Consider the following 27,807-nt stretch of genomic DNA (forward strand, 5'->3'; position numbering starts at 1 on the left):
CTGATATAACGATCCAGAGACATTACATCATATGTGACTGGTATCAGCCGCTCCTCTTATAACGCTCCAGCACTGATATAACCTCCAGAGACATTACATCATATGTGACTGATGTCAGCCGCTCCTCTTATAACGCTCCAGCACTGATATAACCTCCAGAGACATTACATCCTATGTGACTGATGTCAGCCGCTCCAGCACTGAGTGCTGGGAAGCTGAGTGACTAATATGGCCGCCGGGTCATCCAGCATGACTATTGAGTAACTGATCTAATATTCAGAAGCCTGGGAAGTGACAGCCCCTGGGAGCTGTAATGGCGGCCATATTGCCGCTCATCCAACTTTCTTGGAATCAGAGAAAAGTCAGAACCGGATCTACGGAATTAACGACTCTTACAACATGGCGGCTTCGCTGAGGGTAGATGAAGGCAAAATCTTTATTACTTTCACGAAAAAATACTGAATCTCATATTGCGGTCACACGACCTCTAGATGTGTGCAAATCTCCGCTTCACGTTCCTCTCTGAACACCCTGAAGACACGCGCCACGCCAGAGGCAAGCAGATACTGGTTTTACAAAATGGCCGACGACCTGCCGGTAGTACCTGGCAGTACTCATCATTTACACCTTCTTCAGCTTCAGGTGGACGTTCTGCTGACACACACAGGAGGCGGCCATTGTGGGAGATGATCACCCAACAGTTAGATCTGTTTGCTCTATGAACACCACTAAGGCCCCCTTCAAGATGGCCGCCTGTATTCTGTGTAGGAGACGTAGGGTCCATAATGTCTCGTTTGGTCACATTGGAGAACTTTCAGCTCGATGTAGGTGAGGGCTCTATCACCTCCATGTTTCCTTCAGCTACCTTCTCTAAGAAGGAGACCAAGGGGTCGAAGAGAGGCTGTGGCTCTACGGAGGCCGGATGGAGTGTCAGTGTGGTGATCTCCTCTTCATCCTCCTCTTCTTTGCCCTTGACCTCTTTGGCATGTGTCCTCTGGTGCTTCCGAAGGTCTGAGGGGACGTGGAAGCCCTTGCCGCACTGCTGGCACATGTGGGGGCGCACGTCACTGTGTATCCTTTGGTGCTTCTTCAGTCCGGCCTTGTCTACAAAACCCTTGTCACACTGGTCACAGCGGAACGGCCGGAGCTCGGGGTGTGTTCTCTGATGGTTCCTGAGGTCCATCACACTTTGGAAGGTGAGCGAGCACTTGTCGCAGGTGGTGGACTCTTCCTTCTTCTTGGTGGCTTCCTGCTCTGTCTTCACGTGGGTCCGTTCGTGTTTCCGAAGGCTGGAGGAGACGATGAACGTCTTCCCACACTCCTCACACTTGTAGGGTCTCTCTCCGCTGTGGGAACGTTGGTGTTTGCTTAGCCCTGAACGTTCGGCGAAGCCTTTGCCGCACTCCATGCACTGGAATGGCCGCTCGGTGCTGTGCGACAGCCGGTGCCTCTTCAAGTCCCAAGATGCCACAAACGTCTTATCACAGTCCGAGCATCGGAAGGGCCTCTCGCCCGTATGGATACGCTGGTGCATGGCCAGGTCAGCCGGCTGTCGAAATGGTTTGCCGCACTTGTCGCATCGGTACGGTTTGACGCCCTGGTGAGCTCGCTGGTGTCTCCGGAAGCTAGAGGGGTCGGAGAACATGCGGCCGCACTGAGGGCACAGGTAAGGCTTCTCACCGGAGTGTGTGCGTTGGTGGCTCTGGTAGGAAGACAGCTGGGTAAAGTCTTTGCTACATATGGGGCACTTGTATGGTTTCTGGGCAGCGTGGATGCGCTGATGACACGTGAGAGAAGACGCGCGGGAGAACGCCTTACCACAGTCTGAACACAGGAAGGGCTTCTCCCCTGTGTGGCTTCGTTCATGGTTCTTCAGGTCCTTCAGTTCGCTATACGACTTCTGGCACAGCTGGCACTGGTAAGGCCGCAGCCCGGCATGGCTCCGCCTGTGCTTCCGAAACACAGACGGGTCTGCAAACCCTTTTCCACAGTCGGAGCATGAGAACGGGCGCTCCCCAGTGTGCAGCCGCTCGTGGATCCGCAATTTAGAGGGCGTGGCGTAAGCTTTTCCACACTGTCCGCACTGGAAAGGGAGCTGCCCGTTGTGCGTGGCCATGTGCACCCGCAGGCATATGGGCTGCATGAAGGAGCGGCCGCACTCCTTGCAGACGAAGGGCTTCTCCCCCGTGTGGCTGCGCACGTGGCCCTTCAGCAATGAGGCGGTTTTGTAGGACTTGTCGCACTGCATGCACTTGTGCCGCTGCTCGTTCTTTGGTCCCGGAGTCTTGGGTGGCTGAGGCTGGGGGTCATTCACAAAGAGGTGCCCCAGACAGTGGCGCTTGGCGCGGGGCTTGTTGGGGAAGGTCTTGCGGCAGGACAGACAGCGGAAGCGACGTCCACATTGCACAAATCTGGGCGAGTCATTAGGCTCTTGTTCGATGGCGACCTCGATCTCTCCGACAGGATCCTCCTGCTCTGAAGACATCGTGGTGGGGGGCCTGGAGGAAGAAGAAGAGGCGGGATTAATACACGGAACCGCCGCACAGAGCGATCTGTGGACCGCCGTAATGATAAGCCCCTCCAAGTGCGGGAGTTCAGAGCGTGCCCACATCATCAATAACGAAGGTCAGAGGTCGACGCCTAATAATCCGGCATCCACCGCTGCGCCAGGCGGTCACATATTCAAAACCACAGGTCGCCTTGCTGCACACACTGGGATAGGATCGTAATGGCGGCCCTGACACAAGCAGCGGTATGGGGAGAAGGCTGCGGGGAGTCGCCAGGCACCGGACTATCGGGTAAATGACGCTTATTATACCGGATTATCGGGTAAATACCCGGTAATGCTGCGTGTGGCGATTCTTACACCGGATTATCAGGTAAATACCCAGTAATGCTGCATGTGGCGATTATTACACTGGTTTTCAGGTAAATACCCGGTAATGCTGCGTGTGGCAGTTCTTACACCGGATTATCAGGTAAATACCCGGTAATACTGCGTGTGGCGATTATTACACTGGATTATCAGGTAAATACCCAGTAATGCTGCCTTTGGCGATTATTATACAGGATTATCAGGTAAATACCCGGTAATGCTGCGTGTGGCGATTATTACACTGGATTATCAGGTAAATACCCGGTAACGCAGCGTGTGGTGATTATTACACAAGATTATCAGGTAAATACCCGGTAATACTGCGTGTGGCGATTATTACACTGGATTATCAAGTAAACACCCGGTAACGCAGCGTGTGGTGATTATTACACCAGATTATCAGGTAAATACCCGGTAATACTGCGTGTGGCGATTCTTACACCGGATTATCAGGTAAATACCCAGTAATGCTGCATGTGGCGATTATTACACCGGTTTTCAGGTAAATACCCGGTAATGCTGCCTGTGGCGATCATTATACCGGATTATCAGGTAAATACCCGGTAACGCAGCGTGTGGCGATTATTACACCGGATTATCAGGTAAATACCCGGTAACGCAGCGTGTGGTGATTATTATACCGGATTATCAGGTAAATACCCGGTAACGCAGCGTGTGGCGATTATTACACCAGATTATCAGGTAAATACCCGGTAACACAGCGTGTGGCGATTATTATACCGGATTATCAGGTAAATACCCGGTAACGCAGCGCGTGGCGATTATTATACCGGATTATCAGGTAAATACCCGGTAACGCAGCGCGTGGCGATTATTACACCGGATTATCAGGTAAATACCCGGTAACGCAGCGTGTGGTGATTATTATACCGGATTATCAGGTAAATACCCGGTAACGCAGCGCGTGGCGATTATTATACCGGATTATCAGGATAACATACTATAAAGTGCCGGACTACAGGAATCTGATGTGTATGTGATGATATAACCTCATAAGACACAGTTTATTACCGCCCAGTGTGCACAGACATGTAGAGGACAGGGCACCTACCTGAGGGCTGCTGACGGTAGTTACACCCTCTGCTCCCCACACTCAGCCTCAGCTCTCAGGCAGCAGACAAAGCTGAACATAACCGGACCTAGGACCCTGGGGGCTGGAGGAGGAGCCGACTCCGGAAGTCGCTGGTGCTTCACTAGAAGCCTCCCCTGTACGACCCCGAGACTCGGATTGAAGATGCAACTTGTGATCCGTACGAGAGGCCGAGAGGCAGCGCGACCACCGCGGCTCATCTACCGCCGACCCCTCACTGTCACCGGCTCAGGCTGAACGGAACTCTTTGTATCGACTTTTATTTCCAGTGGGTAGACAGAAGATGGCGCACAAGAAGAGAGGTAACCTTTCCTCTTCCCCGATTGGTCCGTCCGAGGTCATGCGCCCTTAACGTCATCTAACAGCCAATCCGGAGTCTAGGCGCTCCATTCCTGCTGGCTGTCGCGCCGCCATGTTTAGACCTGGAAACCCATCTACCGCCATTTTACAGCCGGGCACCCGAGGGAGGAAGACATTGAACGGCGCACTCTTCCTGTTTCCTAGTAACAAAAGGAAGTGTTTGTTGTGCAGGGAGATGAGATAAATGATCCTGGATTGATTCCTCGGGCCGGGCCTCTCACCCGAAGGCCCCGGGGGAATCACCTAGGAAGAGAGGAGAGTATCAACCGGGGCCCCTGGGTGTCCTGAGGGCCCCATTTAATGGCATCACGGATCAGGCTGGCACTGACTGACTGAGACCTCACACAAGGACTGGGAGCCCCAGACATTACTGTCACTGCTGTCACCGGACCCATGGTGAGTGCAGCTGTCATTATAAGTGTTATAGGAGGATGAGAGTGCTGAGGAGAGAGGATGAGAGTGCTGGGGGGAGAGGATGAGAGTGCTGGGGAGAGAGGATGAGAGTGCTGGGGAGGGAGGATGAGAGTGCTGAGGAGAGAGGATGAGAGTGCTGGGGGGAGAGAGGGATGAGAGTGCTGGGGGGAGAGAGGGATGAGAGTGCTGGGGGGAGAGAGGGATGAGAGTGCTGGGGGGAGAGAGGGATGAGCGTGCGGGGGGGAGAGAGGGATGAGAGTGCTGGGGGGAGAGAGGGATGAGAGTGCTGGGGGGAGAGAGGGATGAGAGTGCTGGGGGGAGAGAGGGATGAGAGTGCTGGGGGGAGAGAGGGATGAGAGTGCTGGGGGGAGAGAGGGATGAGAGTGCTGGGGGGAGAGAGGGATGAGAGTGCTGGGGGGAGAGAGGGATGAGAGTGCTGGGGGGAGAGAGGGGTGAGAGTGCTGGGGGGAGAGAGGGATGAGAGTGCTGGGGGGAGAGAGGGATGAGAGTGCTGGGGGGAGAGAGGGATGAGAGTGCTGGGGGGAGAGAGGGATGAGAGTGCTGGGGGGAGAGAGGGATGAGAGTGCTGGGGGGAGAGAGGGATGAGAGTGCTGGGGGGAGAGAGGGATGAGAGTGCTGGGGGGAGAGAGGGATGAGAGTGCTGGGGGGAGAGAGGGATGAGAGTGCTGGGGGGAGAGAGGGATGAGAGTGCTGGGGGGAGAGAGGGATGAGAGTGCTGGGGGGAGAGAGGGATGAGAGTGCTGGGGGGAGAGAGGGATGAGAGTGCTGGGGGGAGAGAGGGATGAGAGTGCTGGGGGGAGAGAGGGATGAGAGTGCTGGGGGGAGAGAGGGATGAGAGTGCTGGGGGGAGAGAGGGATGAGAGTGCTGGGGGGAGAGAGGGATGAGAGTGCTGGGGGGAGAGAGGGATGAGAGTGCTGGGGGGAGAGAGGGATGAGAGTGCTGGGGGGAGAGAGGGATGAGAGTGCTGGGGGGAGAGAGGGATGAGAGTGCTGGGGGGAGAGAGGGATGAGAGTGCTGGGGGGAGAGAGGGATGAGAGTGCTGGGGGGAGAGAGGGATGAGAGTGCTGGGGGGAGAGAGGGATGAGAGTGCTGGGGGGAGAGAGGGATGAGAGTGCTGGGGGGAGAGAGGGATGAGAGTGCTGGGGGGAGAGAGGGATGAGAGTGCTGGGGGGGGAGAGGGATGAGAGTGCTGGGGGGAGAGAGGGATGAGAGTGCTGGGGGGAGAGAGGGATGAGAGGGCTGGGGGGAGAGAGGGATGAGAGTGCTGGGGGGAGAGAGGGATGAGAGTGCTGGGGGGAGAGAGGGATGAGAGTGCTGGGGGGAGAGAGGGATGAGAGTGCTGGGGGGAGAGAGGGATGAGAGTGCTGGGGGGAGAGAGGGATGAGAGTGCTGGGGGGAGAGAGGGATGAGAGTGCTGGGGGGAGAGAGGGATGAGAGTGCTGGGGGGAGAGAGGGATGAGAGTGCTGGGGGGAGAGAGGGATGAGAGTGCTGGGGGGAGAGAGGGATGAGAGTGCTGGGGGGAGAGAGGGATGAGAGTGCTGGGGGGAGAGAGGGATGAGAGTGCTGGGGGGAGAGGGGGATGAGAGTGCTGGGGGGAGAGAGGGATGAGAGTGCTGGGGGGGAGAGGGGGATGAGAGTGCTGGGGGGGAGAGGGGATGAGAGTGCTGGGGGGGAGGGGATGAGAGTGCTGGGGGGGAGGGGATGAGAGTGCTGGGGGGAGAGGGGGATGAGAGTGCTGGGGGGGAGGGGATGAGAGTGCTGGGGGGGGGGGATGAGAGGGGATGAGAGTGCTGGGGGGGGGGATGAGAGTGCTGGGGGGGGGGATGAGAGTGCTGGGGGGAGAGGGGATGAGAGTGCTGGGGGGAGAGGGGATGAGAGTGCTGGGGGGGAGGGGATGAGAGTGCTGGGGGGGGGGGGGATGAGAGGGGATGAGAGTGCTGGGGGGGGGGGGGGATGAGAGTGCTGGGGGGAGGGATGAGAGTGCTGGGGGGGGGGGGATGAGAGTGCTGGGGGGAGAGAAGGATGAGAGTGCTGACCTCAGCACAGAACATTATCATAACCGCCCTCCTGTACCGCTATATAATCGTCCTCCTGTACTGATATAAGGCTATAACTTACTGCGTACTCTCGTCATGTTCCTAGACATCCCTGTGCGGTGTGGCGCCATCTTGGCGGATGTAGAACATTATAATACGTGTGCGTTGGGTGCAGCAAGGGGCGGGGCTTGTCTTGTAGGTGTAGAATAGCGTCGGGATCACGGGAGTATTTATAATGGTGTCAATAGATGTGTGAATGTGTCCTAAGAGGGGACTGAGGGCTCAGGCACACGGCCGTATGTATTGTGCGGTCCGCAAAAAATACGGATGACGTCCATATTGCATCTTTTTTGCCGATCTGTTGTAACACTGCCTATCCTTGTCCACAAAACAGACAACAATAGGACCAGTTCCATTTTTTTTTTTGTAGAAAAACGCAACGCACACGGAGTCATTTCCGTTTTTATTTTTTTGCAGATCTATTGCAGTGAATGGTTCCACATACGGGCCGCAAAAAAAACGGTGCAGACACATAAAATAGTACGTTCATGTGCATGATCCCTAGGAGCAAAGCTCTGCAACATAATAATTGACTTTTTGGGTCACCTATTTTCAAGATCTCTGCTTGCTGTCGGTGACTGGGAACATCCTTGTTTACATCCAGAGACTAAAAACCTGTCCTGACCTAATACTTCCCACAGATGAGGGTCTGTTACAGTGTGCCAGCCTCGGCAGTCCTCTGTGAGGTAAACCCATCAGCAGCACAAATCTGTTTCCTGTCCTGTGGGTTTGTTACAATGTATCAGTCTGGAGTTCAGTAACAGACAGTTGTGTAGCCTGGATACATTGTAACGAACCCTCAGCTGGGTGTAAAGTATGTGCCATCCCCCACAGGCCCACGTTTATTAAATGGTGTTTTATGCGCCCAGCAGAAAATAAAAAATGGTGAATTGCGCCAAATGTATTGATCGCCACACCGCTTTATAAATCTGACGCATTTTGGACTGTAGTAAAGCCAGAAAACGAGATCTGCCGGTGGCGGGAAGAGATTTGTGCTGAACTGCCGACCACGCCCCCTACCAGTAAGCCACACCCCATTTCCTTGGAGTGGTCGGAGAAGTTGCGCTCTCTTTCTGGGGTGCCCCATCACTTAGTAATGAATGTGGGCCATAGGGAGGGGCGGCCTCCTCCAGGGCGGGGGTCACCATATTAAAGTCCCCGTGAAGCGGGTGACAGGAGCGCTGCAGTCCTCGCCACACCCACACATGAGAGCAGATTTTTTAGGAGACCAAAAAAAACCCATTGTTGTCAGCAGCACATCGGCCATGTGCTCATGAGATGTGTAGACATCATGGAAGCTATGGGGGGCGGTCATTGCCGTGCGTCCTCTGACGGTCTACACCGAGCACCCGCCCGCTTGTTATACCGTCGGCACTCGTTATGACCGGGTCGACCCTGAGGTCACCTGGAGTCCTGAGCCTTCAGCCTCATCGTCTGTGGTGGGGATGAAACGACCTGCAGAAGAGACTCCTCTGGTTTCATGTATCCGCTGCACAGAGTAACACGCCGTCACTGGCCGTGGTCAGACCTGCGCCCACTTACTAGAAGGAGAACTGCACCCTTGGGTGTTGGCACCAGCTGCACCAACATCTCAACGATCTCCAGAATTCATCACCAGTGTGTTTGAGGCCTCGAAGACGAGGAAGACGTTTCCTCCGACTCGTAAATACCTTACAGCCCCACCAAAGAAAAGCTTCTTCCATCAAAATTGCAAAAATATATATATACTTTATTGAATTCATACAAAACATATAGATAAAATAGCAGCGAGACCCCAAGAGAGGGCAAAGAGGGAACTGCAGAGTCCGTCCGCCTCAGAATGGGATCCAGCAATGATAACACCATCACAATATGCCAAACATCACTAGCACCCGGGGCGCGGTGGCCACATATGGGGCGCTCTCAATATACGCCTATATGAGGGCAGGATAGAAAGGTAATTCATGTCTGGACCATCTGAAGCACGCCGACTCTGCAGTCGCCTCCTCCCAACGTAGTTTCGCCACACAGGCTTCTTCCGGGGATAAGGAATCAATCGAAAACCTCCTCAAAAATGATACAAAGCTGTTACCAGTTGTAATCACTCAAGGCATCTGTGGCGTATCACGTAATCGGGATCGGGTTGAACAGTGGTCAGTGCGTGCGCCGAGCTGAAAAGGAGGGCCATGACGTTTTGGCTCGGCGTGCGCACGCACTGACCACCGTCGTTCATCCCGATTATGTGATACGCCACAGATGCCTTGAGTGATTACAACTGGTAACAGCTTTGTATAATTTTTGAGGAGGTTTTCGATTGATTCCTTATCCCCGGAAGAAGCCTGTGTGGCGAAACGATGTTGGGAGGAGGCGACTGCAGAGTCGGCGTGCTTCAGATGGTCCAGACATCATATAGGCGTATATTGAGAGCGCCCCATATGTGGCCACCGCGCCCCGGGTGCTAGTGATGTTTTTGCAATCTTTGATTGATTTCTTCCCATTTATGTATTCAGTGACGCCCTGGCTCATAATTTGGTGTGTCTTAAAGAGATCTTAGAAGAAGGAGGTGGTGGAGACCAGATGACCCTAAACAATGTTCTCATCAGATTTTTTTGGGAAATTCAGTAGATTGTGGGCCACATGATCTGGAGTCTCCTGTGTGCGGGGGAGGTGTCGCTCCATCGGCTTTTGTTACGTAATATTACTCTGGTGAAGTTTAAGGCCGATCCTGTCTGTGTGCAGCCGGCGCCCGAGGGCAGGAGAACTCCACAGCCGGGAATGTGCTTGGTGAGAAGACGCTGCTGAGTGATCTCTTCTCCGCACCATTGACCTTGTTTACGTCAGTTTTATGTAGTTGTGTTTTCGCTGAGGCACCCGGCAGACATGACTGCACTGCTCGTGGGTTGGGTCACCCGTTATACGCGTTCTCCTCAGTCCTTCCAAAGGAACGTAAAACCAATTGCCACAGAGAAGACAACCCACCCACCAGTGATCAGACAGATCGCTGGATCTGCGGTAATGGAGGGTCTGCAACCTCTAGCACTCCAGCTTTGTGCAACTACAACTCCCAGCATGCTCTGATTTTCTGTGGGAATTCTGAGACCAACCAAACAAGTGTGCTCGCTGGGAGTTGTAGTTTCACCACAGCTGGAGTGCTAGAGGTTGCTGTCCCCCTGCAGAAGTGGGATGTCATGGAGCTGGGGGGGGCGTCATTAATATGGGCGTGCTTACTCATCGGCAGGAACGACCACTGACAACCCTTCAGGAAGGTGACCTGTCCGTCCATTGTTGGTTCCTGCCTCGCTGCTCTCACTGAAGTGAATGCTGCAGGGGTGCGGAGCATCCGATCTGTGGAAGCTTGGACCACCCCTTTAAGAGAAGGCTCAGAGTGAGCAGCGGCGGATATCGCCGTTCTGAGGATTTTGTGGGTGCTGTGACTGTACCCACAAGATGGATGGCGGGGGTACGGTTATTGTATTCGGCCTGGCTTCTGCTGCATCTGCCAGGATGGGGGGGGGAGCAGATGCCGGCTGTTAACCCTGTCAGTGCTGCCGTAGCGTGGAGACGTTGCCTGACCCGTAGATTCTCTTTTAGAGGATTCGTGTTTTTTTTATTTAAAACCTTTTGAATATTGATTTTTGACTTGTCAGACATTTTGATTGGTGGGGTCCGGGAGCCGTGACGCCTAACATTTCGTAAACCAACATTTGCATTCCTGGCTGCGTACAACCCTGATGTCTTCCGTTTTATATGTATAGATTGTGCGCTCGGATCAAGTGTCCTCCTGTCAGCCAGCAGTCACCAGGGCTCTCAACATCTGCGGTCTCTTGTCCCAGTATTGCAGTTTGCTGTGAACTGGATCCCAGTTCAATCTGTTTGCATTGAGTTCACAGGCGGCCTCATAGCAGGGTGCCACATTATGTGTATCCCCCCCCCCCCGGGGGTAGAGGGCGGTCATAGACCGGGCAGATGTGTCACAGACTTTCTAGAAACGCCCTGTACACCAAGCGCTGGCCATCGGAGGTGCTTCATTCCCTAATAGCTTCTTATCTTAATATTTTTCTAGTACCGGAACAAAACCTGGAATTACAAGAATGTGAAATACTTCAGGGGAGATGAGAACTTCCTTACAAGTCGCAGGAGAGTCTCGCCTTGTAGTCAACTAAATCCTGCCATGACGCGAGCCGGGGCTTCCGACTGGCTGTCTTCTCCTGCATGCCAGCTCTTGAAGGCCTTTAAGTGTGTTCACCAGGAATGCAGGCGGCTTCGTGCTGGATTTTATACGTTGGGTGTGTTCTCCATGCGGGGATGTGTTCCGGCTAGCAGAGGGCTATAATGCAGTGGAGGTGTATAGATCGGGTAGGGTCCAGACTTGCAGAACTAATCCTGTAATCTCTAAGATCACACAAAACCCGTACAGATGAGAAAGTGCTCGAAAAGCGTGTTAACGGGAAATGGGTAGTTCTGCTGTCACTTGTAGAGGTCAGCCATGCTTCCTGAATGGTTAGGCTCCTTCCCGATAGCTGAAGGTCTGAAAATGGAGCAGGAGAACCAAAAATCCTGACCTTCTACTATGCATTCTGTATTAAAGAATTCTATTATTTCCCCTTATAACCATGTTATAAGGGAAAATAATAAAATGATCGAATACTGAACCCAAACTTCTGTGTAGAAGTCCGGGTTCGGTTCTGGGTACCAAACATGCCGATTTTTCTCGCGCGCGTGCAAAACGCATTAAAACGCTTTGCACTCGCTGGTAAAATTGTGCATGTTCCCGCAACGCACCCGCATCTTTTCCCCCAACGCCCATGTGAACCCAGCCTTAGGGCCCTATTATACTGATCTATGTTTGATGGATCGAGTGATGACCCCTTTAACTTGGACCTTCCTGGTGAGGATTAGTTTTTTGGTCCTTAACCCCTTAAGGACACGGCCATATTTCACCTTAAGGACAAGGCCATTTTTTGCAAATCTGACCAGTGTCACTTTGTGTGAATTTTGACTTATCCAGGCCATTCTGAGATTATTTCGTCACATATTGTACTTCATGACACTGGTGAAATGGAGTCAAAAAAATTCTTTTTTATTTTATAAAAAAATACCAAATTTACCCAAAACTTGGAAAGATTTGCAAATTTCAATTTCTCTACTTCTATAATACATAGTAATACCTCCAAAAATAGTTATTATTTTACATTCCCCATATGTCTACTTCATGTTTGGATCATTTTGGGAATGCCATTTTATTTTTTGGGGACGTTACAAGGCTTAGAAGTTTAGAAGCAAATCTTGAAATTTTTCAGAAAATTTCTAAAACCCACTTTTTCAGGACCAGTTCAGGTCGGAAGTCACTTTGTGAGGCTTACATGATAGAAATCACCCAAAAATGACCATATTTTAGAAAACTACACCCCTCAAGGTATTCAAAACAAATTTTACAAACTTTGATAACCCTTTAGGTGTTCCACAAGAAATAATGGAAAATAGAGAATTTCTAAATTTCACTTTTTTGGCAGATTTTTCCATTTGAATCCATTTTTTCCAGTTACAAAGCAAGGGTTAACAGTCAAACAAAACTCAATATTTATATCCCTGATTCTGTAGTTTACAGAAACACCCCATATGTGGTTGTGAACTGCTGTACGGGCACACGGCAGGGCGCAGAAGGAAAGGAACGCCATTCGGTTTTTGGAAGGCAGATTTTGCTGGACAGTTTTGGTTTTTTTTGACACTATGTCCCATTTGAAGTCCCCCTGATGCACCCCTAGAGTAGAAACTCCATAAAAGTGACTCCATTTTAGAAACTACGGGATAGGGTGGAAGTTTTGTTGGTACTAGTTTAGGGTACATATGATTTTTGGTTGCTCTATATTACACTTTTTGTAAAAGTGTAATACGCTGTTTTGGCACCGTTTTTATTTTTTGTTATTTACAACATTCATCTGACAGGTTAGATCATGTGGTATTTTAAAAAAGATTCTTTAGTGTCTCCACATTCTGAAAGCCATTTTTTTTTTTTTTTTTTGGGCGACTGTCTTGAGTAGGGGCTCATTTTTTTTTCGGGATGAAATGACGGTTTGATTGGCACTATTTTGGGGTGCGTATGACTTTTTGATCTCTTGCTAGAACACTTTTTGTGATGTAAGATTGACAAAAAATGGCTTTTTTGACACCTTTTTTATTTTTTATGGTATTTATCGGACAGGGTGGATCATGTCATATATTTATAGAGGCGGTCATTACGGACGCGGCCATACCTAATGTGTGTGTGTGTGTGTGTGTGTGTGTGTGTGTGTTTTTTTTTTTTTTTTTTCTGTTTTGTATTATAAAACAAGGGGAAAGGGGCTTTTTTTTTTAACTTTATTAATTGTATTACTTTATTTTATTAAAAGCACAAACTTTTTTTTTTTTTTTTTTTTTTTTTTTCTTTACTTTATTTCTGATCACTTTTGGGGGTCTGATCCCCTCTGCAAAGCATTACAATACATTTGTATTGTAATGCATTACCTGTTCGTGTACTACACTGAGTCATACACTAATAGGTTGCCTAGGAGACGGCCCTGAGGCTGGATCTTCTCGGCTCCCGTAGAAGGCAGGTCCCGATGCCGTGCAAGGGATTGGGCAGCCTCTGCACGGCATCGGGTTGCCTTCTGAGACATCGAGTCTCTGCCACTGCAGCGCGGGGACTCGATGGGCTCCCTCAAACACAAACCCCTTCTATGCCACGGTCAGCGGCATAGAAGGGGTTAATCCGCAGCAATTGATTGATTTCAGCAGGCACCCAGTTCCGATCACCGTGCGAAGACTTTTATTCCATGTTCTGTACCCGTCTGATAGACTATTTATTCACGTTCAGGAAACTAGTGCAGTACGTTGAAGGACACAAATAGTTGTCCTGCAGACAAACAAGAGTACTTGTCTAGAGTCCATTTTCAATTTGTTTTAGACCTTGTTGTGTATTGATTCACACCATTAACCACGTTTTTTTTTTCTTTACAGGATGAAGATTTAAGAAGTGCAACGGACCCTGCCAATGATTGGGCCTGCGAGAGACGCATCAACCTTGAAACAATGCCACAGCTTGAAGTGATCTCTTGAAAATGTAGCTTCATCCCTGCTGATTGTGGGAGATTCCATGTTTTGGAAGACCTCCTACATTCCAGAACAAACATGGATGATGGGTCTGACCAAGCTGAGGGTTCTTCAGACCAAAATCTGATCTCTGACCAGAGCACCATGGCTTTCTGTGGTATGAAAGCGTTGGAAAGTCACCATGAAGATAGACCATATAAATGTAATCAATGTGACAAGAGCTATCGGCACGCAGGAAGTTTAGTCAACCATAAGAAGACTCATCAAATTGGTCTCTACACGTGTTTGATATGTCAGAAGGAGTACTCCAACCCCATGGGCTTGAAAAGTCACTTGCGCACTCACTCAGAGGAGAAACGTTTTAAGTGTGAACAGTGTGGAGAAGCTTTTCGGATGTCACAGCAGCTGTACAATCATCGGAGGTCTTTACATGGTTGTCAATCTACCCCCAGTGGGAACAAAATTTTAAGAAGCTCCAAATTTGAAGTGCAGTCCTCAGTACTGGTGGACAGTAATAATCTAATAAGTAACTTGGAGAACTACATTGCTGAATCCATGTTGCCTGTGGACTTTCCTCAGCTTGTCTCAAAATATTACCCAGATGAAAAAGCAGGAGATGAAAGCCCTGCAAAAGAGGACACAGAAGAACATGAAGTTTTTACAGATGAGAAAGATCAGCCAAATGACAGTAACGTAGAGGAATATCGGTACAAGTGTACTCAGTGTGGGAAATCTTATAAACATGCAGGAAGTCTAGCCAACCACAGGCAAAGCCATATGGTTGGTATATACCAGTGTGCAGTCTGCTATAAGGAGTTCTCAAACCTTATGGCAATGAAAAACCATTGTCGTCTCCATTCAGACTCTAGAGCTCGACGAAGTTGTAAATCCCCTCGATCTTCTGGAACAAGTGCTGGTGTCCATATAGACAGATCTGCGCCACCACAGATTGAGAAGACAGATAATCCACCTAGTTTACCTGATTCATCCGAGAACATCAAATCTGAAGATGATAAAGAAGCCATCCTCAGACCTCACACCTGCCAAGAAGATTTTGCATCTTCGTTAAGCCCTCTTGCAAAGCCTAACAGTGATGTGACCTATTCTACCTTCTGTTCAGACTCAATGATTGAGAGTAGAAATGAAGATGAATCCAAAGAAATGGCAAAAGACTTTCTAGTTGAACAACCAGACTATGAAGATGCACATGAAGAAGATACAGGTTTTGGAGATAGACCTTTTAAGTGTCAGGAATGTGGAAAGACCTACAGGCATGCGGGGAGCCTCATAAATCACAAAAAAACTCATCAAACTGGTGTGTACAGCTGTTCCTTGTGTTCCAAACAGATGTTCAATATGGCTGCCTTAAAAAATCATCTTCGGGCTCACTTTAAGTCTAGAGCAGGAAAGAGGCTAGGAGATGCCTACTTCTCTTCTGCTAGCTTGTCTGAGTTCTATCAAAACCAAGAAGATTTCTATCAGGGAAGAATCCGTGAGATTTCTGCCAATGAGAGCGACTTCTTACAACATCAGTTACTTCACCAGAAGCCAGAAATAGATAAAATATCGAACGAGAAACATGTAGAGAAGGTTCCTGAATCAGGTGTTTGGCAAGAAACTCTTCAAGGTAGCAGTGAAGATTCTGCATATTCAAGTGGACCTGGCTTTCCAGATGTCATCAAGATAGAGAAGGACAACTTAGATGATTCCTTAGCATCTCCACATGAAATAAAGCTGGAAAACAGAGATGATGGTGTCCAAAACACTGATGACAGTTTCGAGCAGCCTCAACCTGATCCGATCACCTCGAAAGAGCCTGAATCTTTGCCATTGGAAGAGCACCCCCAATCAACAGACGATCGTCCACATAAGTGTGAAATTTGTGGCAGAACGTATCGGCACAAAAGCAGCTTAATAAATCACAAGCTAACACACAAGACTGGAGTGTATCAGTGCTCTCTTTGTCCAAAGCAATACTCTAATCTAATGGCCCTAAGAAATCATGTCCGTTTCCATCGTAGATCATATACGGGAAGAAGAGGCAGAGCATCCAGACGAGGCCGACAGTTTTTTAGGACCAAGCCCAGATTTTTGCAGAATAAGAACAGCCACTTCCTGGCTGCCTCTTTAAAGGTAAATGATGATGTACCCCATGTAGCCACCACAATTAATAGAGCTGTTGAAGAACCTTTGAATGAGTCCCAAAGTCATTGCCCATGTGGAAAGTCATTTGACTGTTTAGAGCATTTCCAAACACATAGAAAGAACTGTCCAAGTGCAATAACTATATCTCCTGCAACGACCCTCACAAACATTCAGTGTGCACTTTCTATATCAACTACAGAAAAAGATCTTTCCAAAGTAAATGGACCTGTAAGACATCACGAGAAGGTTCCAAAAAGCTCAGAAAACCACAGAAGGAGAGTGTATGAATGTAACCTGTGCAATAAGTCATATAGACATTCAGGAAGCCTAATCAACCACAAAAGAACACATCAGACTGGTGACTACATGTGCCCGTATTGCTCCAAGCATGTACATAACATGGCTGCCTTAAAAAATCATATTCGAATTCACCACAAAGTTAAAAAAGCCCAGCAAGGAGAACTGCATGTCGACCATGCACTTCTATATTCCAATTTTTCCTATCCATCTGATGGTAAAGGCCTATACAGTTGTATCAGCTGTGAAAAAAGGTTCCACACTGAAAATGATTTGCTGGCGCACCAAATGGAACACACAGAGGAAAATCCGTGGGATCATCAGGGCCACCGGTCCAGCTCACCAGAGGTTAATAAAGATACAGCTTTTGGAGACTACAGCTGGGACCACTCCAATAACCTGAATTTCCAAGATGATGAACATAAACATCTGGGCTCTGCAGAAGACGAACAGCCCGAATACACCTGTGTAGAATGTGGAGAAGTATATGACCATATAGATGATTTAAATGACCATAAACGTAGCCATCAGGCGGGTATATACCAGTGCTCCTTTTGCCCCAAAGAATACCCTAACCTTCTTGCTCTGAGAAGTCATTTTGAGACCCACACTAAGCCTCAACCCCTCAGGAATACAAGCTTAGATGGACCTGAAGGGAGTGAATTTGTGGACAACCAGCTCCCATCCGATAACCACTATGACTGTGGTCACTGTGGTTTGATTTTTTCAAATGAAGTTGACTTCCACCAACACCAGGTTGCTCACGAGAAACATCAGGCCATGGAGGAATCTCTTCCAGAACTGCACAGCGAAGAACAAGAGGCAGAATTCTCCTTCTCCATGCATTCATCGGAAAGGGAACTATTAAGCAGAATAAAAAGTGAGATAGAGGAAACAGAGCACAGTGAAGCCAACGACGGGGGATCCCTGCTGTCCCACATCTGTGGTTTTTGTGGGAAAACCTATGATGATTTAGAGAGCTTACAGGCTCACAGCTTTAGTCACAGCCATGAGGAATCCTCTGCCAATGAAAAAATCCACCCTGAAGCAATTCAAGAAATCGATGAGAATCAACAGCAACACAGTCCAATATTAAAGAATAGTGAAGGCTCTGGCTCAACTGCTAAAAACGAAGACAGTCCAGAAAGCCGGCCTTATACGTGCGAACAGTGTGGAAAGACTTATCGACATGGCGGAAGTTTAGTAAATCATAAAAAGACTCACTTAGTTGGAAACTTCAAGTGTGTAGGCTGTTCTAGGCATTACCCCAACCTGGCTGCTTATACAACCCATTTGAGGCATCACCCAAAGTGTAAGCAGCCGGCAGCTTTGAGCAATCGCCATCAGCTACAATCCTCTGCTGTAAATGAGCGTATATACCGCAGTGGGGGCGAGAAACCGTTTTCTCCTCCTTCCAGTTTACCTTTGCCTTCTGACTTTGCTAGTCGAGGCAATGGCATTAAAAAAACAACTAAAGATGGTAGCTTGCAAGGTCATCCCACTTCCCAGTATTACAACCAAACACCAAAAAGTAAGACTTCAAGGAGACGGTTTTCTAGACGGATAGTCAGACTAAATGTAGCCCAGAACAGTAAGAAGATTTCTTCAGAGAGTCCATTAGTGAGCGAAGCTCTTAATGTGTCTGACGTAGAAGAGAAAAAGCTTCAAGTCTGCAATTTCTGTGGTATGAGATTTGGGGTGAAGGATCTAGCACTACATCGTTCTGGTAATTGTAGCTCTCACCCTGATAAACTCGGTGGTGCTCTAGTTGAGCACCATAAAGTTCAAGATCTTCCAGTCTTTGCCAACTCTGTTCTGTCACAAACTGAAGGAGAGACTGGATTTCATCGCCGTCCATTCCGTTGCGAAGTGTGTGGCAGGAGCTACAGGCATGCTGGGAGTCTTATTAACCATAAGCAGACTCATAAGACCGGAATTTTCCGCTGTTCCATCTGTCAGAAGCGCTTCTTTAATCTAATGGCAATGAAGAATCACAACCGCATCCATTTTGAGCTAAAGAGGCACAAATGCCTGGATTGCGGTAAAGCTTTTCGGCTGCAAAAACAACTAGATACTCACCAAAGAATACACCGGCAAAGGTCCTCAGCCAAAAAGTTAGGAAGACGCAACCGTAAAAGCAGATACCGAAGACTTTCTCAAGGGCATCGTCAAAAGTCACTGCAAGTTTCAAGTGAAAGCTCTTCTGTTGGTAATGTTAATGTTGCCGGAGAGAAAAGCTCTGATTCTCGTGTGAAGAGGGAAATGGATCCAGATTCTCGCCCATACCAGTGTGTGGAGTGTGGAAGATCCTACAGACATGCTGGAAGCCTGTTTAACCATAAGAAAAGCCACAAAATGGGTCAGTTCCATTGTTCAGTCTGTGACAAAACCTACTCTAATCTAATGGCTTTGAAGAACCATCAGCGCACTCACTATGAAGCAAAAAGACATCCTTGTTCTCAGTGCGGGAAAATCTTTAAGTGGAAGAGGCAACTGCTAAGGCACCAACTTGTTCATGTTCAAGAAGGATCCAAGTCTGACCCTCAGATACCATTAATAACAGAAGAAGCAAAGACCATAAACTCCCCTGTGGCTCCTGAAGCATCCAGCTTTAATAATGAGGATGTCTCCAATGATGCCGACAAGAGCAGCCATGAATGTATTGATTATGCTTCTCCATTAAAACCAGTATGTGTTACTTGTGGAATATCATTCACGGACTATGATGAGCTGGAGAGCCATACGTGTAGAGAAAATGGCTTGGACGTGTTTGCCTCTGCGGAGAGTGAGGGAAGAGAATCTACACAACCTAAAAACAAGGATGAACAACCCCGTGAGGGTAATGTTTGCAGCCGTCCCGGTCACCATGCTGGCAGTTTGCGCACTCAGAAGAGCACACATGAAAGTAGAAACTCCAAGTGCTCAGTGTGTCACAAAGAGTTTCTCCACCCCATCTCTTTGAAGACCCATCTGCGGACTCATGCTGCCGAAAAGCGCTTTCAGTGTTTGGATTGTGGGCAGTCATTTCCATCTTCCCAGAAGCTGTTCAAACACAGCTCAGTCCATACCGGAGAAAAAACATTCCATTGTCCGACCTGTAACCATCGGTTCAGATGTGAACTAACCCTTGAACATCACCAACGCACTCATGAGCCATTGTCTTCTTCACAGTCTTCCTCACTCGTTTTGCCAACACAGACTCTGCACAGTGAAAAAAAGGCGTCTCAATCTGAGGAAATGTTACAAAATGAAAAAGGCCGAGCGAGCCAAGATGATCGCAAGTACAAATGCAAGCAATGCGGCCGTTCTTACCTCCATGCTGGGAGCCTGTTTAACCACCAGAAAACCCATAAAATCGGAGTCTACAAGTGCCCAAACTGCCTCAAGGTGTTCTCCAATCTGTTGGCCTTCAAGAATCACCTTCGCATCCACAGATACAACTGCAAGGAGTGCGGAAAAGCCTTCCGTAACTCCAGTGACCTTGCTGCACACTCAAAGGTCCATGAAGAAGAATCCTTCACTTGCTCGCTCTGTAATAAACACTTTCTTTGCCGTTCCAGTTTTAAACGACATCAACGGATCCACAGCAACCAGGACGGTGACATTGTAGACCCTCAGGCGGTATCCAATTTTATGGTTGAAGTAACATGACTGTCACAGTGATGACCATGGTTGTCACATGTAGCATGAAGTCTACACATCCAAATACCGACAACACTTACGGATTCCATTTTTAAAAATTATTTTAGTGACCTCAGCAGTGTGCCATTAACCCTTCCCAGGCTGTCCAGCTGTAGATAATAACTTAATAATGGACAGGCCTACAGAACTGACGTGGTACAGGATCCTCTTCTGTTACATTGCCCTTTTTTATTTTTTTGCACACAGGACGGTGAGGGGTTAATATTCCCTTTGCAAATGCACTTCTTCTCTCCTGATATAATGGTGCTTTAATGAAACACTTGACACCAGGGTGTCTATTACAGCAACGCCACGTTGCATCCCCCCCCCCATCCCCCAACCTGTAGCTAGATTATCTGTTTACTTCCTCCGCACCATTCCAGGGGAGGATTAGGAACTGTTCTGGGACTGAAGTATGTTCTAAGCTGGGGTGGGCTACATGACGGGGCTTGAAACGGGTTTACACATCTGCCAAGCGTAGATCTTCCCTCGGACCCAGCACTTCTAGCAGATGGGTCTTTTTAATTTATATTGTACAGGGTTCCTGGATCCTGCACATGGATTGTGTCGGACGGGGAATATGCAGATAAAATCATGTGGAAATGCTGGCTTTGTGTGGTCTTTCTTTGTATGTGCGACGAGATGGAATCGGACAGAAGTGCGGATTTGCTTCTGGGTTTGAAGTCCTACAATAGCATGTAGACGCTGTATAACATTTATCATGGTGGCCAACCTGTGAGACAGATTCCAGAATTGATGTATTGACCACTATACGCACATGGGTAGGGGCAGCAATGCAGACTATTTATTTTTAGTGATCTGCTTTAATTGCTGAAATTGTACATTTCTATAAAAAAAGAGGAGGACAGGATTAGAATGAGGAGAACAGAGTAATGTAGAAGGCAGAGGACAGGTCAAGAAGGAGGAGCACAGAGTAGTGCTGTTTAGCCTTGGAAACTAACAGATCATTCGTGACTTTGGTTAGGGCAGTTTCAGTGGAGCAATTAGGTCTGAAGCTGGATTGCAACAGAGCAAAGAGTGAGCTGGAAGAGAGGTGGAAGGACAGTTCTAGACTGACATGATGTTCTAGCAATTTTGATGCGAATGGGAATAGTTGTGGGGTAGATGGGGCGATAGCTGGACATGGAGGATGTGTGACGGGCCAGCAGCACCGGGCCGGGGTCCCTACTTAGTGTTCATTTTTCTTTTTGTGTTGTCGTGACGCCAGTTGCAATAAAGCAACAAGGGACGTAGTCCCCTTAAGTTAATGGTGTTGGTGGTACCCAGGTGTAGGAATGCCAGAGTGGTGTAAGGGTAACCTATAATGTCCCTTTTGATGTGGCTGTGCACGTGTCATGGTGCTCCTACCTGGATATCCTGGAACCCAGGCGCTGTCGTCCGAAGCAGAGCAAGGGGTAGTTGATGAAGGGGGTGATGAAATAAAGTGAGTCCAGACTTGTGTTAGAGTTGATAATAGCTTTATTTGAATAAACTTCCATCAGGAAACAATCTTCCAGCTTTGTCTTGGTTACCAGCAGGCTTTGGCATCAATTCTGGCAGGCAAACACATTCGGCTCTGCTACATGTGTTGCTCTCTGGCTCTGCTGTGCTAACAGGATTAAATAGGAATCTTTTCCTTTATGCTGTACTTTACTTTCTGTAGTCTGGTCTGTCTTTAGTTGTACCCAGGGAACTTTACTCCTGGCTTCAGAGGCTTCAGGCTTTGACCTCAATATCCAGCAGAGCTGATGGTGCTCTAGCTGGCCTATGCAAAGCTCGTCCAGGAGGGACGGCTCCTGCTGCACACTCTCCCTTGGCAGGGGGTAGACTCAACTAACTCTGACTAGACTAAACTCCTCCCTTGAGGGAGCAAGCTAAAATGGAAAGAAGGGCTCCATTCTAGACAAGGTAGTACTGCCATTACTGCCGCCATCTGCTGGTGAACCAGGCATATCACACTTGAACATAACATTTACATGGAAAAGAATATGCACATTATACAGGACCTGGAAATGAATATGTAAGATGACATTGTATTAACCATAGAAGACAGTAGCAAGGCGCAAAGGTGGTAATGCCACTCTGGGGCGTTACAGATGGGTCCAGGGAGGGCTTCTTGAGTATGGGTGTAATGGTAGCATGTGTAAAAGAAGAAGGGAAGACATCAGAGGTTAGCAATAGGTGGGTTAGAACAGGGATAGCTATGGTGGTGAGGTTAGCGATGAGGTGGGATGGGATTGGGTCAGGTGCACAGCTGGTGAGTTGGGACCAGGAGATTAAGGTGGAAGCTTTTCCTCATACATGGTGGTAAATTGGGTTGTGTGAGAAGAGTACTGAGCGGTTGTGTAAGGAAGTGGTGGGGGTTGTTGGTTGAAGGCTTCTTGGAAGTTTGTCAATTTTATGTTTGGAATATGGGGCAAAGTCTTTGGACGAGTGTGGGAGGGGGCACTGTAGTACAGAGAATTAAAGCTTCCCCGATCCTCGCTGGGTCGGTCTGACTCTGGGGCCAAGATTATGGTTAGCCCGTTATTCTGTCAGGATATTGTGAGGGTAAAGTCCATGTTAATATTGCCCTTGGCTGGAAATATCTGCTGCAAAATCAGGATGTAAGGGCTCTTTCACACCTGCGTTCTTGTCTTCCGGCATAGAGTTCCGTCGTCGGGGCTCTATGCCGGAAGAATCCTGATCAGTTTTATCCTAATGCATTCTGAATGTAGAGAAATCCGTTCAGGATACATCAGGATGTCTTCAGTTCCTGAACGGAACGTTTTTTGGCCGGAGAAAATACCGCAGCATGCTGCGCTTTTTGCTCCAGCCAAATATCCTGAAGACTTGCCGCAAGGTCGGATCCGGAATCAATGCCCATTGAAAGGCATTGATCCGGATCCGGCCTTAAGCTAAACGTCGTTTCGGCGCATTGCCGCATCTGACGTTTAGCTTTTTCTGAATGGTTACCATGGCTGCCGGGACGCTAAAGTCCTGGCAGCCATGGTAAAGTGTAGCGGGGAGCGGGGGAGCAGTGTACTTACCGTCCGTGCGGCTCCCCGGGCGCTCCAGAGTGACGTCAGGGCGCCCCAAGCGCATGGATCACGTGATCACATGGACACGTCATCCATGTGCATGGGGCGCTCTGACGTCATTCTGGAGCGCCCCGGGAGCCGCACGGACTGTAAGTATACCGCTCCCCCGCTCCCCACTACTACTATGGCAACCAGGACTTTAATAGCGTCCTGGGTGCCATAGTAACACTGAAAGCATTTGGAAGACGGTTCCATCTTCAAATGCTTTCAGTACACTTGCGTTTTTCCGGATCCGGCGTGTAATTCCGGCAAGTGGAGTACACGCCGGATCCGGACAACGCAAGTGTGAAAGAGGCCTAAACTGTATGTAAGGCCGAGCTGTGGACATCGTACTTCACCATAGTAATAATTATTAAAGACGTTGCTAATTATCAAACGCTGATACTACATGATAAGGATGTGTTACTCGTCTAAACTCGATGTCCTGCATTTTGTAATCAGACTCTCTGAGGGTAGTTACTCCAAATTTTTGCTTAAACCCTGGTGTTCCTAGTCTTGTAATTGCTCCTCCGCCTATCATTCTGAGGGGCTTTCATGCGGCCACTTTCTTTTAAATTGTTTCTTAATTTTTTCTTTATGTTTTATTTTTTTTACTTTTACTTTTTCACTTCTGCTTTCAATGTGAGACAAATCAGATCAGATTATCACAGTTCTCCACAACTGGTGGACAATGCGGTCACATCCACCGGTCTGAGGTTCAGTTCAAGTGACCGAGGATCCTCAGGACGGGGACATTTCTTACCAGTCTCTCATCCTCCTCTGTACATCTTGCTCTGGGGACCACTGTCGATCTTTCTAGGGCAAGTCGTTGGTTAATCTGTTCATGCACGGCTGACCTGATTGCGGAGTTTGGGGTTGGGACGCCCCTCGCACGCCGTGGCTTGGACTGGCAGTTACTTGTCCATAGGCTGCATGTTAGCAGGTTGTTTGGGTCATTACTGAGACGTCAGCATTGCAGCCCCATTATGTTGTCTCCACGCAGAGTTTCTCCCATTGCTGTAGTAATCTACTGTCTGGCACGTTGACTTGTAGTAGGTTGTAACTCCACCAGTCTGGGCAACCCTTCCATGGTTTTTGAATGGTGTGCACATTATTTGGCATGTGGAGAATATTTCTGGTAGACGCAGGTTGTGGTGTCTAGGAGTCCACCTACCGGTGCCAAAGGTAGGTGTCACTGGTGGTGGTGGAGCAACGGTTGTACTACTCTCGAGACGAGGGAGGTGCCTGCAGACTAAGCATTTGACAATGGTCAGATGACACTCCTGTCACTGAGGTCACTCCTCCCTTTTCACTTTCCAAGTAGGACCTATCCCGGGTGTAGACGCTCGTGTGCAGTTATTATGTCGGATCCTTTTGTTGTCATTTTATTTTTATTCTCCAGCCGTTATCATAGCAGAAAACAAGTAGCGCCGGTGATGCCTCTACCTAATCTCCCATTGACCAGCTTTCTGTAAATTTTTAGGAAATCTAGGTTTCACCTGTAGACGTACGTGACATCGGGCGATGGGTTGAGTGTATCTTCTATTTAGTTAAAATATGGACCGTGGCACAAGGTGTCACCAGAACAGGTGTTCTTTCAGCGATTATGTGGAAGTAGAATATCCAGAAGACGTACGTTACTTGGATTATACTCAGGTTTAGATGTTTTTTATTCTTTTTGAAGCTTCTTGCATGTTGTCTAAGATAGCGGGGCCTCCTGAGCCCGCAGATGGATCCTCGCTCAGAAGTCTGACCACTTCTTTATGACTAGTTAATCATTCATCTGCTGTAATTATAGGTTGAAGTTCATGTAGAGCAGTGTCTCCCCGAACAGCCTGAGGGCTTTAGTGGCAGTGATAAGGACTGGGCCGGGGGTGCGTGTGTCAGAGTATCCGTGTGTCTGCCGCCATGAGAGCCAAAGCAAAGGAAGGTAAACGCTGTAGATAAAGCAGACCTTTCCCTTTGTACGTGTTTTATAGTAGAAGCCATTGCTCCATGGTAATGGGGACTGTGACGTCCTCTCCTTCATTGCCTCACAAATTCAGGGAAGTTGTCTATTTCCTTTTTTATGAGAAGGCAGCAGCTCCTCCCACAACAATGGACGACGTGTAACCGGATGCTTTCACAATGTCGATGCCTCGCGGTTTTTTGTTCAATAACTATAATAAAGATTAGATAAAAATACAGGGTGGAGTCGATCGCCTGCAGCTCTCAGTATTGTCTCCCTCTCCGTGGCCGGTTCCTCTCAGTAATGTCTCCCTCTTCGTGGCTGGTTCTTCTCAGTAATGTCTCTCTCTCCATGGCTGGTTCCTCTCAGTAATCTCTCTCTCTCAGTGGCTGGTTCCTCTCAGTAATGTCTCCCTCTCCGTGGTCGGTTCCTCTCAGTAATGTCTTCCTCTCCGTGGCCGGTTCCTCACAGTAATGTCTCCCTCTTCGTGGCTGGTTCCTCTCAGTAATGTCTCCAACTCCGTGGCTGGTTCTTCTCAGTAATGTCTCTCTCTCCGTGGCTGGTTCATCTCAGTAATCTCTCTCTCTCAGTGGCTGGTTCCTCTCAGTAATGTCTCCCTCTCCGTGGCCAGTTCCTCTCAGTAATGTCTTTCTATCCGTGGCTGGTTCCTTTTAGTAATATCTCTCTCTCCATAGCTGTTTCTTTTCAGTAATGTCTCTCTCTCAGTGGCTGGTTTCTCTCAGTAATGTCTCTCTCTCAGTGGCCTGTTCCTCTCAGTAATTTCTCCCTCTCCGTGGCCAGTTCCTCTCAGTAATGTCTCCCTCTCCGTAGCTGGTTCCTCTCAGTAATGTTTCTCTCTCCGTGGCCAGTTCCTCTCAGTAATGTCTCTCTCTAAGTGGCTGTTTCTTCTCAGTAATGTCTCTCTCTCCGTGGCCAGCTTTCCCGTTCTTCAGCGAGTACCAAAGTGAACATGGAAGTGCACATGGCTGTACTGTTTCACAGCTGATGTTACCATGTGGCAGGTTCCAGCAGCAGGACCCCCACTGATCTAATAGTTATCCCCTTTCCTGTGGATAGAGGATAACTTCACATAACTGGAATACCCCTTTAAGTCTCAGAAACAGGAGAGAAAAATCAGAAAGAGTAGGTTCAATTCACATTTACTTGAAATAAGGCATGGCGGTTACATGTCTGAGGTGCGAGGTTCACATTTTTAGCGGTTACATGTCTGAGGAGCGAGGTTCACATTCTTAGTGGTTACATGTCTGAGGAGCGAGGTTCACATTCTTAGTGGTTACATGTCTGAGGAGCGAGGTTCACATTCTTAGCGGTTACATATCTGAGGAGCGAGGTTCACATTCTTAGTGGTTATATGTCTGAGGAGCGAGGTTCACATTCTTAGCGGTTACATGTCTGAGGAGCGAGGTTAACATTCTTAGCGGTTACATATCTGAGGAGCGAGGTTCACATTCTTAGCGGTTACATGTCTGAGGTGCGAGGTTCACATTCTTAGCGGTTACCTGTCTGAGGAGCGAGGTTAACATTCTTAGCGGTTACATATCTGAGGAGCGAGGTTCACATTCTTAGCGGTTACATGTCTGAGGTGCGAGGTTCACATTCTTAGCGGTTACCTGTCTGAGTGAGGTTCACATTCTTAGCGGTTACATGTCTGAGGTGCGAGGTTCACATTCTTAGCGGTTACGTGTCTGAGGAGCGAGGTTCACATTCTTAGCGGTTACATGTCTGAGGTGCGAGGTTCACATTCTTAGCGGTTACATGTCTGAGGAGCGAGGTTCACATTCTTAGCGGTTACCTGTCTGAGGAGCGAGGTTCACATTCTTAGTGGTTACATGTCTGAGGAGCGAGGTTCACATTCTTAGTGGTTACATGTCTGAGGAGCGAGGTTCACATTCTTAGCGGTTACATGTCTGAGGTGCGAGGTTCACATTCTTAGCGGTTATGTGTCTGAGGAGCGAGGTTCACATTCTTAGCGGTTACATGTCTGAGGAGCGAGGTTCACATTCTTAGTGGTTATATGTCTGAGGAGCGAGGTTCACATTCTTAGCAGTTACATGTCTGAGGAGCGAGGTTCACATTCTTAGCGGTTACATATCTGAGGAGCGAGGTTCACATTCTTAGCGGTTACATTTCGGAGGAGCGAGGTTCACATTCTTAGCGGTTACGTGTCTGAGGAGCGAGGTTCACATTCTTAGCGGTTACATGTCTGAGGTGCGAGGTTCACATTCTTAGCGGTTACCTGTCTGAGGAGCGAGGTTCACATTCTTAGCGGTTACCTGTCTGAGGAGCGAGGTTCACATTCTTAGCGGTTACATATCTGAGGAGCGAGGTTCACATTCTTAGTGGTTATATGTCTGAGGAGCGAGGTTCACATTCTTAGCGGTTACATGTCTGAGGAGCGAGGTTCACATTCTTAGCGGTTACATATCTGAGGAGCGAGGTTCACATTCTTAGCGGTTACATGTCTGAGGTGCGAGGTTCACATTCTTAGCGGTTACCTGTCTGAGTGAGGTTCACATTCTTAGCGGTTACATGTCTGAGGTGCGAGGTTCACATTCTTAGCGGTTACGTGTCTGAGGAGCGAGGTTCACATTCTTAGCGGTTACATGTCTGAGGTGCGAGGTTCACATTCTTAGCGGTTACATGTCTGAGGAGCGAGGTTCACATTCTTAGCGGTTACCTGTCTGAGGAGCGAGGTTCACATTCTTAGTG

At 48.5% G+C, this 27,807-nt stretch overlaps 2 protein-coding genes across 2 annotated transcripts; one reads left to right on the plus strand and one right to left on the minus strand.

Annotated features, from left to right (window-relative positions):
- Window positions 1-416: 416 nt before the first annotated feature.
- On the minus strand, window positions 417-4,248 carry ZNF668 (zinc finger protein 668). Its single transcript, XM_040441616.1, has 2 exons — window positions 3,948-4,248; window positions 417-2,498 (listed from the first exon to the last, which is right to left on the minus strand). Exon 2 carries the CDS (start codon window positions 2,483-2,485, stop codon window positions 815-817), a length of 1,671 nt encoding a protein of 556 aa, XP_040297550.1. The 5' UTR covers window positions 2,486-2,498; window positions 3,948-4,248; the 3' UTR covers window positions 417-814.
- A 224-nt stretch (window positions 4,249-4,472) lies between these two features.
- LOC121008879 (zinc finger protein 646-like) lies at window positions 4,473-20,121 on the plus strand. Its single transcript, XM_040441615.1, has 2 exons — window positions 4,473-4,742; window positions 13,855-20,121. The coding sequence occupies exon 2, from the start codon at window positions 14,026-14,028 to the stop codon at window positions 20,038-20,040; it is 6,015 nt and encodes a 2,004-aa protein (XP_040297549.1). The 5' UTR covers window positions 4,473-4,742; window positions 13,855-14,025; the 3' UTR covers window positions 20,041-20,121.
- The last annotated feature ends 7,686 nt before the right edge of the window (window positions 20,122-27,807 follow it).

The sequence above is a fragment of the Bufo bufo genome, chromosome 7 (assembly GCF_905171765.1).
Source record: "Bufo bufo chromosome 7, aBufBuf1.1, whole genome shotgun sequence".
NCBI classification, from domain to species: domain Eukaryota; kingdom Metazoa; phylum Chordata; class Amphibia; order Anura; family Bufonidae; genus Bufo; species Bufo bufo.

Coding starts and splice junctions, on each gene's coding strand:
- ZNF668 (XM_040441616.1), bottom strand. CDS start 2,485: ATGTCTTCAGAGCAGGAGGATCCTGTCGGAGAGATCGAGGTCGCCATC.
- LOC121008879 (XM_040441615.1), top strand. CDS start 14,026: ATGGATGATGGGTCTGACCAAGCTGAGGGTTCTTCAGACCAAAATCTG.